At 39.0% G+C, this 16,791-nt stretch overlaps 1 protein-coding gene across 3 annotated transcripts in view; it reads right to left on the bottom strand.

The window, feature by feature from the left end:
* ZMYM6 (zinc finger MYM-type containing 6) overlaps positions 1 to 16,791 on the bottom strand; it is a 34,894-nt gene that overhangs the window by 4,437 nt on the left and 13,666 nt on the right. For all 3 annotated transcript variants that reach the window (XM_045584881.1, XM_045584880.1, XM_036444382.2), the window contains 7 exons: positions 15,825 to 16,097; positions 15,517 to 15,667; positions 14,220 to 14,392; positions 9,410 to 9,557; positions 7,721 to 7,861; positions 6,837 to 6,874; positions 1,781 to 1,925 (listed from right to left, as the gene is read on the bottom strand). In XM_045584881.1, coding sequence (XP_045440837.1) covers positions 1,781 to 1,925; positions 6,837 to 6,874; positions 7,721 to 7,861; positions 9,410 to 9,557; positions 14,220 to 14,392; positions 15,517 to 15,667; positions 15,825 to 16,097 — 1,069 coding nt within the window. The remainder of the gene's footprint in view (positions 1 to 1,780; positions 1,926 to 6,836; positions 6,875 to 7,720; positions 7,862 to 9,409; positions 9,558 to 14,219; positions 14,393 to 15,516; positions 15,668 to 15,824; positions 16,098 to 16,791) is intronic.

Raw genomic sequence — 16,791 nt, 5'->3', positions numbered from 1 at the left:
GCGGGAAGGAGACAAAAGCTCCAGACTGCTCTGAACACCACTTCCAACTGCACTGAACCCTAGTTCCGGGCTCATTGGGGGAGAGACTAGACTGTCTGGTAGTGAGCGAAACTCGAGGGCACCTTTCTCTCAGAAGTGCTTGCAGCGAGTACCAAAGGACACTGAGGAACACTGAGACTCAGGAACCTCATAGGGTGGGGCTGACAGGAAGCCAAAGGCTGTAGGCTCCACCCTGAAACTCCGCTCCATCCAAGCTGAGCACAGAGGCTTTTGAATAAGGCTATCTCCCGGCATAGACACAGCTGATCCTCACAGCCAATTGGCCTGGAGGTCAGTTCCTCCCAGTGATACTAACAACAATCAAGACTTAACTACAAAAGGCTGTACACATAGTCCACAAAGGGGTGCACCAAGAGAGTTCACGTCAGATAACTGGGAGGCTGGCCCACTGAACCATATAGGACACCTTAACACACAAAGCCACCCTACCAGCTCAGGGAAGCAGCGAAAATGCCAAGACAAGGAAACAGATCACAAACGAAAGAAATGGAGGACAAAAAGCAACTGGATATAGAGTTCAAAACCACGCTTATAAGGTTTTTCAAGAGTTTCTTAGAAAAGGCCTAGAAAATAAATGAGACCTATGAGGATATGAAAGGGGATCAACTAGAAATAAAGAATACATTGCCTGAAATAAAAAAATATTATACAGAATCCTAAAAACAGAATGGAAGATCACAAGAATCAAGAAAAAGATTTGGATCACAAAGACCCAGAGGACACTCCTCTGCAGAAGCAAGAAGACAAGAGAATCCAGAAAATTGAAGATAGTGTAAGAAACCTCTGGGACAACTTTAAGCGAACCAACATCAGAATTATGGGGATCCTAGAAATAGAGAGAGAGCAAGATACTGAAAACATATTGAAAGAAATAGTGACAGAAAACTTCCCCCACCTGGTGAAAGAAATAGACTTACAAGTCCAGGAAGCGCACAGAACCCCAAACAAAAGGAATCCAAAGAGGACCACACTAAGACACATCATAATTAAAATTCCAAGAGCAAAAGACAAAGAGAGAATATTAAAAGCAGCAAGAGCAAAGCAGGTAGTTACATATAAAGGAGCACCCATACGATTGTCAGCTGATTTCTCAACAGAAACCAGGCAGGCCAGATGGGAATGGCAAGAAATATTCAAGGTGATGAATAGCAAGAACCTACAGCCAAAAATAATCTACCCAGCAAAGCTATCACTCAGAATTGAAGGCCAGATAAAGAGCTTCACAAATAAAAAAAAAAGCTAAATGAGTTCATCACCACCAAACCAGAATTATATGAATTGCTGAAGGAGGTTATTTATGAAGAGGAAGAAAATAAAGATAAAAATTATGAACAAAAAATCTGAAACTATCAACAAGTGAATTTAAAAGCCAAGGGAATTAAAAAACCTGATGAACAATATTAACTGTTGAATATAATAGAATCAGAGGTTTGGAAGAGGATTGGACTGACAATTCTTGGGGAAAAGAGGAGTGGGGGGTGCAGGAAGGGACTGAACATAAACTGCACCTATGGATGAGGACAATGGAGGGTGGGGAAAGGGCAGAGGGTGGGGTGGGAACCTGGTAGAGGGGGAAAAAATGAGGAACTTTTGTAACAATATGAACAATAAAGATTTATTTAAAAATAAAAAAATAAATAATTGTTAATGAGTTTCTTTTCCTTAAAAAAAAAGAAAAACAGGACAAACTTTCCTCTTGTGGAAAGCACAGGACACATACCTGTCTGACATTCCTTGTGTTGAATATGTGGTTTGCAAGAGATGGCCTTGGTCTGTGTGGCAGGCTTGCACAATAATGCTTTGTTCTTTAAAAGCCCGGCAGACTGGGAATAAAGAAGTATCATGGCATCTGTCTGTGTATTTCCCTAGTTAAAAACAAATTAAGAAACCAAAGAGATTTTTTTTTAGTATCTCATCACTAACAATAATTGCTATCAACTGAAAGGTGGCATATATCGAGAAATATAATTCCTCTGAGTGATTGTAATAAAGAAGTCACTATGGAAAATATACACTAACTCCTAATTCTTCTAATCAGTATTAGTTCCATTTACTGAAAATACTCTACCCATAGTAAGTATAATCAAAACAATGAAAGCAATCTTTGCTAATTAGGACAACTATTTAGAAAAATTAGAGCCGATGTCAGACTATTTGCAAAAATATATTCCATATCAATCAACAACCTCAAAATGAAAAATATTAACTGGAGAACTTTTAAATGAACAGAACAAGAAACAAGTATTCTTAAATAAAACATAACAGTTAAAAACAGCTCTAACCAGTTTGGCTAAGTGGATGGAGCATCCGCCTGCAGACTTAAGGGTCCAAGGTTTGATTCCTGTTAGGGTCATGTACCTTGGTTGCGGGCACATCCCCAGTGTGGAGGGTGCGGGAGATGGCTGATTGGTGTTTCTCTCTCATCGATGTTTCTGGCTCTCTGTCCCTCTCCCTTCCTCTCTATAAAAAAATCAGTTAAAAAAAATATATATTTATATATTTTTTTAAATTATATTACATATATATATATATATATATATATTTTTTTTTTTTTTTTTTTTTAAGGCAAAATTCACATATTTGAATTTTTTTGCAAACAACGATCTTTATAAAACAAAGTTGAACTCTGGATGTTGTGGCTCAACTGGGTGAAATGTCTTTCTGCATACTGAAAGGTTTCAGGTACAATTCCTGGTCAGAGCACATTCTCAGAATGCAGGTTCCATCCCTGGTTTGGGTGTGTGCTGAAAGCAACCAATTAATATCTCTCTCTTTCCCCCATCTCTCTCTCTCTCTCTCTCTCTCTTTCTCTTTCTCTCTCTCTCTCTCTCTCTTTCTCTCTCTTTTCTCTCTCTCTCTCTCTCTCTCTCTCTCTCTCTCTCTCTCTCTCTCTCTCTCCCTCCCTCCCTCCCTCCCTCCCTCCCTCTTCCTTCCTCTTTCAAATCAATGAAAACACATCCCCGGGTAAGGATTTATAAAAAAAAATTGAAGAATCAGCAACAGAGTGGGAGAATGTATTTAAAACATGTTTTTCAATCAGTTAATATTTACTGAATGCTCAATATAAGCCAACCACTGTTCTAAGCCCAGTGGATACAACAGAAAACAATACGAAGTCCTATTCTCATGTGATTTACATTCTAGAGGGAGGCACAGAAGATAAACAAGTAAGACAAATATATAATGTATAACTTTAGGGAATGATAAGTGCTATGAAAGAAATAAAGTAGGATAAGAGAGTGGAGAGTAATGGTGTGGAGGAAGGAATAAACATTTGAGCAGAGACCTTCTGAATATTCAAAAGAGCAAACCATGCAAAGGCCTGAGGTCAGCAAATTACAGGCAGAGGGATGTTAGGTGCAAATCTGCGAAATGGGAAAGAGCTTGGCCTGCTTTAGGAATATCAAGAAGGACAAGGCTGGCCAAAATTGGTTTGGCTCAGTGGGTAGAGTGTTGGCCTGCGGACTGAAAGGTCCCAGGTTCAATTCCGGTCAAGGGCCTGTACCTTGGTTGTGGGCACATCCCCAGTAGAGGGTGTGCAAGAGGCAGCTGATCGATGTTTCTCTCTCATCAATGTTTCTAACTATCCCTCTCTCTTCTTCTCTGTAAAAAATCAATAAAATATATATATTTTTAAAAAAAGAAGAAGAAGAAAAAGGCTGAATAAGTAAGCAGGGGTGAGAATGGTATATTTGGAAAGGTAAGCAGAAGCCAAACTGTATAGGGTCTGGAAGGACTGTGTTTTAAATTTTTAAAATAGATAATATAGGCAATAATTTTGAGTTATATAATAATACAAAGGGTATAACAGTGTATACATAAAAAGTTTTCTATGCTTCTCTGCCATCTAGCCAGACCCTACCTTGAATACAACCACTCTTCCCAATTTCTTATAGATTTTTCCAAAGATGGTCTATGTCAATGATTATTTTAAAATTTTATTTTATTGAACCCAACAAAGATGGCGGCATAGGTAAACATCTGAACTTGCTGCCATACACAACCACATCAGAATTACAGCTAAAAGATAAAACTCTGGGAGCAAGCCTAAGTCATCAGTAGGATATGCCCTGAGGACTCCCGGACTGTGAGAGGTCCCTCCCTCCCCCTGAGTGTATGACTTTTCATGCATGGGGCCTCTAGTATAATATACAACTGTGAAGTTAACTTAATGACAGTTCTAATGCAAGATCATGCCTGCAAGTAATTAACTAGAAGTTATCATTATCATCTCCAAACACAAATAATTGCAGAGATAAGAGGTTTCAAAGTAGGACGAGCTATCTCTCTACATTGTAGTGAAGGCTGGTCTGATTCCCTGAAAGACTTCTACTAAAAAATAAATCTAATATGGTTTGTATTTTCCAGGGGATTGGGCCTAAGCCAATAGTCAGACATCCCTCTCACAGTCCAGGGCTCTTGCAGTCCGGAACCCCTCGCTCCTTACCGCCTGCCTGCAGCAGAGGCGGGAGATGCTCCCACCACGGCAGCTGCACTCACTAGCCAGTGCAGCCATGGGCTTCTGGCTGAGCTGAGCTCTCCCTGTGGGAGCGCACTGACAACCAGGGGGCAGCACTTGCGTTGAGCAACTGCCCCCTGGTGGTCAGTGCACATCATAGCAACCAGTCTATTCAATCAATTTGCATATTAGGATTTTATTATATAGGATTGGTGTGACACTGGTTAATAAAATTATATGTTTCAGCCAAAACCAATTTGGCTCAGTGGATAGAGCGTCGGTCTGCAGACTGAAACGTCCCGGGTTAGATTCCGGTCAAAGGCATGTACCTTGGTTGCGGGCACATTCCCAGTAAGAGGTGTGCAAAAGGCAGCTGATTGATGATTCTCTCTCATTGATGTTTCTAACTCTCTATCCCTCTCTCTTCCTCTCTGTAAAAAATCAATAAAATGTTAAAATATATATATATGTTTCAGGTGTACCATACTATAAAACATCGTGTATATTGTATGGTGTGTTCACTGCCCCGTCAAGTCTCCTTCCATCCAGATTATCCCCCCTATACCTTCTTCTACCTTCCCCCACACCTTTCATTGTAGTTTTCTTGATATGCAGACACGCTGTCCATCTTTTCCTTTGCCACCCTGGAACAGCAATTCACATTTGGATCATCTTTTCAAAAACAGCAACTATTGCTGAAACATGGTCACTCGCTCACTCGCTGCCCACCCAATTCTACAGTTTCTGCCTTCCATCAGAGATCCAAATCCATGAGACTTTTTTCTAATTCTAGAAAGTCTTCTATTAATTCATGGGGAACAACCTAAGCAAAATTTCAACATCCCCTTCACCAACCTTGCACAAATCTACCTTCTTTACCACTTTCACAGGTTCTTTATAAGCATGTTGTCTTCCAAGTTAAAGCCTCTTTACAGTAAAGCTGAAATGTTCTGGTAGCTTTGGAGTTAGCAGATATAGTTTGCCTGCTCATGTTTATATTCTTAACACCTCGGCAGGCTATAAAATTGGAAAGCCTTATAGTAAACCTTTCTGTCTCACTGTCACCTCCTTTCAAATCATCAAAATACTTCATGTCTTAGCACAGATGATAGCCTGGCCTTTGGAGCGCTTTTGTCAGCCCTTATCTTATAGTCATGTTGCCAGAAATTTATCCACTTACTCCATTATCCTTGCCTAGATTGTGAACTAAAGGGGGCACCTGCTTTAATGATGCTTTATTTTCTTGAGCATTATCTCTATTATTCTGCAGGGTGCACTCTCCTAAGTTATTAGAATGAGATATCACAACAGTAGTCTGGCCTTCTTCACACAATTTTGTCACATTTAACTTCTGTTCCAAATTTATTAAATTCTGGGCAAAATTTTTAGCAGTAGCCCCACATAATGCATCTAAATGACATTGCTATTTGATATAAAAAATGTTTTTACTATATCAAGAGCAAATGTTAAGAGAGTAGCACAAGAGTCACCAATACATTAACCTAAGGTCTAAGGTTCATGTGATATTGATAAAGAATGATGGGAATTTTGTTTTCCTGCTAAAGTGATGCTGATACAGGACAACAATTACATTGTCTAAAATCCTTTCAACTTGCCAACTGCAATTATGCATTTCTTCAAAAACTGTTTTAATTTTGGGAAGTTTTACAATATTTCAAATTTGAGAGTGGGAATTTAAATATTTTTTACTTTATACTATTTTCTGACATTATTCAAAGATACATAAAATGACATAATACTCAACTTTTTCAAGAGACTTTCTCGTCTAAAAGAAAATTACTTGAATGTAGCAAAAGAGAAAAATAAGCAACTAGATGAAGTTAACAAGTATCTAAAGAAATTAAAGAGCCATACACAAATAATAAAAATAAATTAGGAATGCATTCTCATTAATAATGTAATTTTAAGATTTGAAATCAAAAGTTAATGCACAATATATTACTCTAATTTTTTAAAGATTAACCTGCAAATAGAAATGTACTCAAGCCGAAACTGGTTTGGCTCAATGGATAGAGCGTAAGCCTGCGGACTGAAGGGTCCCAGGTTCAATTCCAATCAAGGGCATGTACCTTGGTTGTGGGCACATTCCCAATGGGGGGTGTGCAGGAGGCAGCTGATTGATCTTTCTCTCTCATCGATGTTTCTAACTCTCTATCCCTCTCCCTTTCTCTCTGTAAAAAATCAATAAAATATATAATTTTTTAAAAAAGAAATGTACTCAGATATATATTATAAAGTTATATCCAAAATGAAAACAAAGTGGCATTATCAGGCAAATACTAACAACAAAACTTACGTCTTCAATGATCTTTGCTGTCTCTTTAGTAACTGCACCTGTTATAAAATGAAAACATGCTTTATTATCCCCAGAATATACAAATGTAAACACTAAAACCAAGAAGTTAATTTCCTCTCACTAAGATGATCTCTAGAGTCTATATCAAAATTTCTCAAAAACAGCCGAAACCGGTTTGGCTCAGTGGATAGAGCGTCGGCCTGCGGACTGAAAGGTCCCAGGTTCAATTCCGGTCAAGGGCATGTACCTGGGTTGCGGGCACGTCCCCAGTAGGGGATGTGTAAGAGGCAGCTGATCGATGATTCTCTATCAAAATAAAATATATATATATTTTTTTAAATTCTCAGAAACAGACCAAGAAAACTTGGCCTCAGTATCACCTAGGGTCCTTGTTTAAGGTGAGGATTCCTGGGCCACAATCCCACCTATTGTATTAGAATCTCTTTGGGTAAAGGCAGCTATATTAAAATAATTTGGGTTATTGCCCTAGCTGGTTTGGTTCAATGGATAGAGCATCAGCCTCCAGACTGAAGGGTCCCAAGTTCAATTCCAGTCAAGGAATTGAACTGGATGCCCAGTTGCAGGCTCAATCCCCAGTTGGGGGCATGCAGGAGGCAGCCAATTAATGATTCTCTCTCATCTTACTCTCCCTCTCCCTTCCTCTCTGAAATCAATAAAATAATAATAATAATAATTTGGGTTATTAAAAAAATAAACTATGCATGCCCACTTTCTTCCCTATCCATTCCACCCTGCTTGCTACCCTCTTCACTCCAAGACAGAGGAGTTTGTTTCCTCATATAAATGTAAATATTACCAATGAGAGCTATGCACACTAGACAACAATGATTCCCACAGTTTGAACAAATGCTTTTACATCATACCTTTTAAAACACTGTTAGTGTTCCGTGTGGGCTGGGCAGGAGATACTTTTGCTAATGACACCACATTGGTTATAACTGGTGTTGGATTTCTCCTTGCAGAAGGGAAAGCCATTGAAGTAGTTGGTGCCTTACCAATATTTACTGATTAAAACAAAAAGGTAAGACCTCGTATAAACAAAACACACAAAAACTCTGTTTAACAACTTAATTTTCAAGATGCAATGCAAATATCTAACTCTGTATAATGTTGGGTTGGGTGATTCTGGTCAGATTAGTGTTCATTAGGACTTAAAGAAAGGCTGATTCTCTAAAATTATAAGCTTCAAATTATATTTAACAGTGGGAATTTAAATTTTTTTTACTTTGCACTATTTTCTGCCTGACATAACTCAAAGATACATAAAACAACACTATATTGAACTTTTTTAAGAGATTTTAAAATATAGGTATTTGCTTCAGGGTTAGCTGGGCTTTTCTATTAGAAAGTATTAAAACTCCTGCCGAAACCGGTTTGGCTCAATGGATAGAGCGTCAGTTTGGGGACTGAAGGGTCCTGGATTCGATTATGGTCAAGGGCATGTACCTTGGTTGCGGGCACATCCCTAGTGGGGGGGTGTGCAAGAGGCAGCTGATCAATGACTCTCATCGATGTTTCTAACTATCTCTCTCCCTTCCTCTCTGTACAAAATCAATAAAATATTTTTTTTTTAAAAAGAAGAAAGTATTAAAACTTCTACATCTATGTTGCTTCAAATAAAAATTTAACATGACAATTTTTATAAATAAGTTGGTGATGTAGCTGTCCATCCATATTAAAAACACTGGTTTTGTTAACCCACATCATAGGATGAAAATTCTACCACCCACCTGACTAATCTCAGGGAATGGATGCTATAACACAAAAGATTAGCACAAGGCATATCTGGATTAAGGTGATGACTAATAAGACTACAAAGGTAGACAAGAGCCACACTGTAAGGAGTCAAAGCACATGGATTCTGTCAATTCAACAGCACTCCAGGCTTTGATCAGAGAACATAATACCAAATGTTTTTAATCTAAGTCAGGGAAGTCCTACTTCAGGGAACTATTTTAAAAACATGCTACATAACTACCTATTCATCTGGATATTATGACCACATTAGCTGTCCTACTTGCAAAATTATTTTATTCTTAGCCAAGAAGAACTTGGCTACCCATGAAGAAGTGATCTATTTTTATTTTTTTATATAATTGTGTTGTTCTTTTTTCCTTGGCTACAAGCAAGCGCTTGATAAAGTCTTAGGCCAGACACAGCAACTATATTAACATATTTATAGTCTTTTCCTTTGTTTGCCCCAATTTCCTACTTTTATTTCTAGTATATTAACTGAATAACATATATCTCTTAGTGTAAGTTATTTATGTACAGATAAATGCAATAAAAAGCAATCAAATCTAATTTTCCTATAAAATTAGTGCTTCTACATTTATTATTCTTGGTGTGTTTGATTATGAGAGCAAAAAGTATCAGGATTAATTTCCCTCAAAGGCAATCCTTAAGGATTCTTAAAAGGAAATTTTAAGGAAATTCAAGCTATCTGAATCCAGTAAGATTTTGTTCTTATTGTATTATTTACACAATTGTGTATACTGATACTATAATCCTAGCATTGACATAAAAATCCCATTAGCCAAATTTAATTTTACCTTTTCTTTGTGAAGCAATGTCATTTGTAATTTGATGATGACAGAATGCCAAGACACAAAATAGATTACAGAAATGTTTGACGTTTCCTCGCCATTTTATGGTCTCACTTAGCTTACCCTGTCGTTTACAAGCATCACACTTGGCCATCTGAGAGAAAAAAGAAAAAAACAGGACATGCTTAAAATTATAAAATAATGAAAAGATAAAATTATTATAAATCAGAAGACACTATACAAAACATGATATATCAGTCAGTTGAGATCACACAATATGAGATTTCTACCTTAAAGTGTTGTGGTTATTCTCCAATGATACATCCAATACAGAGTTAATGTCCACAACTTATAAAGAACTCAAGTCCCCCTACCTGGTTTGGCTCAGTGGTTAAAGAGTCAGCCTGTGGACTGGAGGGTCCCGGGTTTGATTCTGGTCAAGGGCACCTGCCCAGTTTGCAGGGTCAATCCCCAGTAAAGAGTAAGCAGGAGGCAACCAACCAATGATTCTCTCTCATATTGATGTTTCTCTCTCTCTCTCTTTCCCTTCCTCTCTGAAATCAATAAAAATACATTAAAAATAAATAAATAAAACCTCAAACTCAACACACAAAAAAAACTATCTAATTAAAATATGGGCAGGGGACCTAAGTAGACACTTCTCCAAAGAATACATACAAATGGCCTATCTGTATATATAAAACCCTACTGTGCAAATTGACTGAACGGTGGAACAACCAAACAACTGAACAACCAGTAACTATGACTTGCGCTGACCAACAGGGAGTGCACATGGAACATGGTACGCATTGGCAGCAGGCAGCAGAGCACAGAACATGGTGGGTGTCAGTCACAGTAGGATAGTGGAGCAGGTGTGTAAGGGTGCCAGACCAGGGCAGGGAGCTGGTCACTGTCATCAGGTTGAGCCTCTGGTGGTTACTGAAAATGCTTTGCTCCCACGCGCCACAGTCCCGCCCAGTACTTGCACCTGCTGCCGGCACAGGAGCCTCTGCTTGAACCCACTACCGGCCCCAGTGCCAGCCCTGATCACTCAGCACTGTAAGTGCAAGCGGCAGCTGCCAATCCCCATTACCCCATTACTGAAGAGTGATCAGGGCCAGCAGCTATCTCTTGCACCTGCTGCTGGCGCCAGAATCACCGCTCACACCAGCTGCTGGCACTGGGCCCATTTGCTCCGTGCCATCAGCAGGTGCAAGCAGGGCCAACACCATGAGCACGTGAGAGCAACAGCAGCGGAAGTGGGGCTGCCAGTTGACAGGAAACCGGGGGCCTTGGCAGGAGTGGCTGGGCAGGGGCGCAGAGGATAGGCCAAGATCCGCCCCTGTGCCCACCACAGCCTCACGGCCCACCATTTCTTTCAAGGTGCATGAATTCCTGCACTGGGCCCCTAGTCCTATATAATAAAAGCCTAATATACTAAGTGTCTGATCATCTGGTCAGCCGTTCAACCAAAGGATAATATGTTAATGGTATGCTAAAGCTGCTCAACCACTCGCTATGACATGCACTGACCACCAGGGGGAAGACACTCCGACTGGTAGGTTAGCTTGCTGCTGGATTCTGGCCAATCAGGACTGAGTGAGACAGGCCAGACATGCCCTGGAGCCCTTCCACAGTCCCTCCCTGGCTGGCCAACATCCCATGTCTCTCCCTGTCCTGATCATGTACTGGTGGGGTCCCACGGTCTGACCTGTGTCCTCTTGTAATCTGGGCTGAGGGACCCCTCCCCACCACCAAGTGCACAAATTTCATGTACCAGGCCTCTAGTAGGCATATTAGATGTCAATGTTACTAATCATCAAAGAAATGCAAATCACAACCACAATGAGGCCTGGTCAGCATGGCTCAGTGGTTGTCAACCTATGAACCAGGAGGTTATAGTTTGATTCCCTGTCAGGGAATCACATTTCCTGCTGGGGTTGTGGGCTTGATCTCCAGGAGGGGGCATGCGGGAGGCAGCCAATTGATGATTCTCTCTCACCACTGTTTCCATTTCTCTCTCCCTCTCTAAAATCAATTTTAAAAAAAAAACAAAAACATTTTTTAAAAACCACAATGAAATATCTCCTTAAACATGTCAGAATGGCTATCATCAATAAATTTAAAAAATAACAAGTATTGGTGAGGATGTGGAGAAAAGGGAACCCTTGTGCACTATTGGTGGAAATGCAGATCTGTGCAGCCACTATGGCAAATAGTATAGAGGTTCCTCAAAAAAATTAAAAATAGAACTGCCTTATGACCCAGTAATTCCACATCTGGGCATTTATCCAAAGAAACCCAAAATACTAATTCAAAAGAATATGTGCACCCCTATCTTCATTGCAGCATTATTGACAATAGCCAAGATATGAAAGCAACCCAAGTACCCATCAATAGACAACTGGATAGAAAAGCTACAGTATATATAGACAACAGAATAGTATTACTCAGCCATAAAAAAGAACAAAATCTTACCATTTGTGACAGCATAGATGGACCTAGAGAATATTATGCTATGTGAAATAAGTCAGTCAGAGAAAAACAAATACCATATGACTTCACTTATATGTGGAATTTAGAGAACAGAATAAACAAATGAAATTGATAGAACAAACTGATGCACAGATAGAACAGACTGATGGTAGCCAGAGGGGAGAGGAATTGAGAGAAAGAGTAAAAAAGGCAAAGAGATTAAAAAGTACAAAATGGTAGTTACAAAACAGTCATGGGTATGTAAAGTATAGCATAGGGAATATAATCAAGAATCTGTTACTGAGAGCAAGATATTATAAAAAGCCCGTGGCCAGAATGCCAGAACGCAGGAACGTCCAAACAACCGGTCACCAGGAGGTATACTGATGGGTCCCGCAGAGGCGGTAGCAGCAGGAGGGACTCTGGGTCTCATGGGGACAGCGCGGCGGGTGTGAGGTCCCGAGGCAGCAGTGGAAGGGACTCTGGGGTCTCGAGGCAGCAGCACAGTGGGTCTGGGGTCCTGTGGCAGTGGCATGGCATGGCGTGGTGGGCGGGGCTGTGAGCACAACAGGGCAGTGGGCAGGTGGGCGGGACACGTGCAGGTGGAGGGGTCTGCAAGTACAGGGAGGCACACTCTGGTGGGCGGGGCCACACAATTTCACCCTCTGGGCTTCTAGTATTATTATAATAACTAAGTATAGTGCCTGGTGGATACTTGAGATATCAAGGAATACTTTTGTAAAGTATATGGTTGTTTAACCACTATGCTATACATCAGAATCTAATACAAAATAATATTTAATGTAAAAATAAAAATAGCCCAGCTGGAGAAACCAAAATGGTGGCATAAACACCTGAAATTGCTGCCTTACACAACCACTTCAAAACTACAACTAAAAGACAAACAGACATCATCCAGAACTACAGGAAGGCTGGATGAGTGGAAATTCAACAACTAGAAGGAAAGAGAAAAGCACACTGAGACTCAGAGAAGGTGTGGAAGTAAAGTATGAAGCTGGGCCTCATCTGGGCAGAGGGTGGAGTGGGAACCAGGTGGAGGGGAGCTATGGGGGGGAAAAAGAGGAACAACTGAAATAATATCAATATGAACAATAAAGATTTTTTTTTTTTTTTTTTTAATAGCCCAGCTGGCATGGCTCAGCAGCTGAGCACTGACCTATGAACCAGGATGTAATGCTTCGATTCCTGATCAGGGCACATGCCCAAGTTGCCGGCTCTATCCTCAGAATGAGGCATACAGGAGGCAGCTGATTAATGATTCTCTCTCATCATTGATGTTTCTATCTCTCCCTCCCTGTCACTTCTTCTCTGAAATCAGTAAAAAATATTATAAAAATAAATAAAATAAAAAAATTAAATTAAATTAAATTAAAATAAATAAATAAATAAATAAATAAAATATATATATACATACATACTGTGGTTAAAAATATATATTCTTATTTCATATAGATACCCTCAATTGAGAAGAATATAAAAGTTCATCTGTTTTCAAAATTAGCAATGAGAAATCTAAAGATAGATTCTATTTTTAAGTGGTTAAGAGGCAACATATTGCAGTAGGAAGAATATGAACTTAGGAGTCATAAAGACTTTGATTCATTTAATATCTAATGGGGTATCCTTTGTCTTGAGCACTGAGATAGGTCCTGGGCATATAATTATGAAAAAGACATACTTCCCCTCAATAAAGTTATATTTTGAGGCCTCGGGAAACAAGTAAACAGGTGATTTCACTTGTGTGGCATAGGTGCTAATTGTCATCTACCAGATTCTTTAAGGACATGTTACTTATTTCTTTTCCTTATCTATACACTGGCAATCACATACCTACCTCTTGGGATTCTGGTGAGAATTAAATGAACTTATGAAGCATTGGACATGTATTAGTGGTTCAATTAGTTCCAGCTTTCATTGTTAACCTTACAAAAAAAGTAATTTTTTTAAAAGGAAGTGGATAAGGAGGTCAGTCATAGTCATTTGATCTATGAAATGAGAACAAGGCCTGACTTCAAATTTCTCAGAGGAATTTTCTGTATGAGAAAGGCATAGACAACTTACCTATGTAAAATTCTAACTCAGTTATAACAAAGTCAATGTGCCTTAGAAGAAAACAAAATTTAAAAGAAACATATCCTCAAATAATAACAAAGTCTCTAGAAATTCTGTACTCTTTACCCCAAAGATTTCAAGTTTATAATCAATTAAATTTTGCTTTAGGAGCCCAGTTCTAAACCCAAAACTTTATTTATATAATTTGAACATATTTAAACAGAAAATAATTTTTATAAATTTCAGGAAGCCAAAGAGGTATAATTACCTGATAAAACAGAACTGTAAATTTTGACATGCATTCTTCACAACAAAACTCTTCTAACTTGCCCTCCAATCTGTTTTCTACCAAATTAGGGGATGTCTGGGAGCAATAACTGCACATCCTACAGTAGTTTCCCCATCGCTCTCCAAAGTCACGTGCAGAGAGGTATTTGCAAACTGAGAAAGGATGAAAGGAAGAAACATGAAATTTACATTAACATGAAGGAAGTAAAGTGAGTTTCTACAGTCTTAGATGCCCACATTGTTAATTTCTCAATACTGGACACAATTATTTGCCTCTAGGTTAAAGGATAATCTCTATATTCATAAAACAAACTTATATCACCTTTTACAAATACTCTAAATATAAGGCCATCTATAATCATAAACATCAGTTTCTTAAGCCAAGAAGCCATAATTGCTTAAGTACCTGCTTCATAAATGGGTGCAAGGCAAGATCTCTGAAGTTATAGCTAAACTTATGAAAAGATCTAATACTTACTGCTCTAATTACATTTCAGAATTTTTTATTTGCCGAGGTTATTGTAATATTTTAAAAGAGAGACTTTGGCGAAACCAGTTTGGCTCAGTGGATAAAAGCATTGGCCTGCGGACTGAAGGGACCTAAGTTCCATTCTAGTCAAGGGCACATGTCCAGGTTGTGGGCTCGGTCCCCAGAGTGACGTATGCAGGAGGCAGCCGATCAATGATTCTCTCTCACCATTTTTCTATCTCTCCCTCCCTCTCCCTTCCTCTCTAAAATCAATTTTAAAAAAAAAAATTTTAATGCTAAAGGGTCTTCTTAAAAAAATATATACTATATGAACAATAAAATGGTAATAAATACATATCAATCAACAATTTAATCTAAAAATCAAAATGAACGAGCAGAACAGAAAAATAAAAAGATAGATTTTTAAATGAGTTAAATATAAATTCAATTAAAAAGCTTCAGCCGAAACCGGTTTGGTTCAATGGATGGAGCATCTGTCTGTGGATTGAAAGGTCCCTGGTTCAATTCCGGTCAGGGGCATGTACCTTGATTATGGGCACATCCCCAGGTGGGGGGGGTGCAGTAGGCAGCTGATCAATGTCTCTCTCCCATTGATGTTTCTAACTCTCTATCCTTCTCTCTTCCTCTGTAGAAAATCAATAAAATATATATATTTTTTAAAAAGCTTCAAATTGTATCTGATAAAACAAAAATTACTTGAAAATTGATTGTAGATAAATAGCCCAGCCCATAATGAATAACTTCACAACCTCATGATCTGTGGATAAAACTGAACTTTTCCCTTTACCTTCACTACAGAATGGCTTATCAACCCCTGAAAATCGTACAGTCTCCTTTATAATTTTCTGTAGTTTACAGTAGTCACACATTGCTATAACTTTATTTTTCTTTTTGTAGTCCTCGGAGCAAGTCTTGCCACAAAACAGAAACATTTTACCCTGTAAAGAAAGAACAGTCAATAAAACCTAATTAGGCATTGCTTTAAGAAACATTTTTCCTTCTCATTTCAAAGCAAATTAAATGAATTCACAGATAAAGAGATAAAAATGCTTCCGGATAAGTTTAAATTCAATCTCTCTTATGATCTCTCTTTACCTTGTAGAAAAGAAGTTCTGGTTTTTTGGCAAACAGTTGGTAACAATGCTGACATTTGAGTTTAACAGCTGCTTGGATTGAAGCAATTTGCTGAAATTGTGCTGCAAGAGAAGGGAGACTGGCTGCAGCAGAGCCACTGCTGGTGCTGGGAGAAACCTCGGAGGTGCTGTTAACTCCTCTTGCTGACACTGTTGACCCAGAAGGTGGGCATATTTGGCCCTGAGACAGGGGCACTGCTGAAGAGTTTGTTCCTTTTGGCTTGTCAAATACATCCTGAATGAACACAAATAAGGCAAAGACTTTAACAATTAAGAAGTAACAAAACTTGGTAATTTTCATTTTCTCATTTTAACAAATTTCTTTAAAATTCATAAAGTAGTACAGAGTTTAAATGGCATACTTCCAGAATAGAAGAACTGAGAAATACAGGCTTTGCAGACAAAGACCTCTAGTATATATGATTCAAAAAAATTAAAGAAGGCCTCTTAACACCAACCAGCCTCTTATGGCTATTAAGAGCACACTGATGCCAGATTGGCATGGCTTAATGGTTGAGCATTGACCTATAAACCAGGAGGTCACGGTTCAATTGCCGGTCAGGGCACAGGCCTGAGTTGCAGGTTTGATCCCCAGTAGGGGGTGTGCAGGAGGCAGCTGACCAATGATTGTCTATCATCATTAAAGTTTCTCTCTCTCTTCCTCTCCCTTCCTCTCTGAAATAAATAAAAACTTTTTTTTTTTAATTAAAAAAAGGACAGAAAGAAAAGCACAGTGGCCACCAATAATGTCTTCTTTCTAGTGCCAGGGCCACTGCATCAGGCATCTTCCCACCCTGCAAGATCTCTAAACTCTTTCTCTGGGAGTGAAGACAAAATGTGACAAGTGAAGGCTTACGAGTTCATGCCAGGGGTCATTATGCATCTGGCCCAGGATGAGAGGAAGGAATACATGAACACATCACCTTATC

Source organism: Pipistrellus kuhlii, unplaced genomic scaffold (assembly GCF_014108245.1).
Source record: "Pipistrellus kuhlii isolate mPipKuh1 unplaced genomic scaffold, mPipKuh1.p scaffold_m20_p_2, whole genome shotgun sequence".
Taxonomy (NCBI): Eukaryota; Metazoa; Chordata; class Mammalia; order Chiroptera; family Vespertilionidae; genus Pipistrellus; species Pipistrellus kuhlii.
Note: the sequence above shows the minus strand (reverse complement) of the source record. Positions and strands in the feature narration are given on the sequence as shown.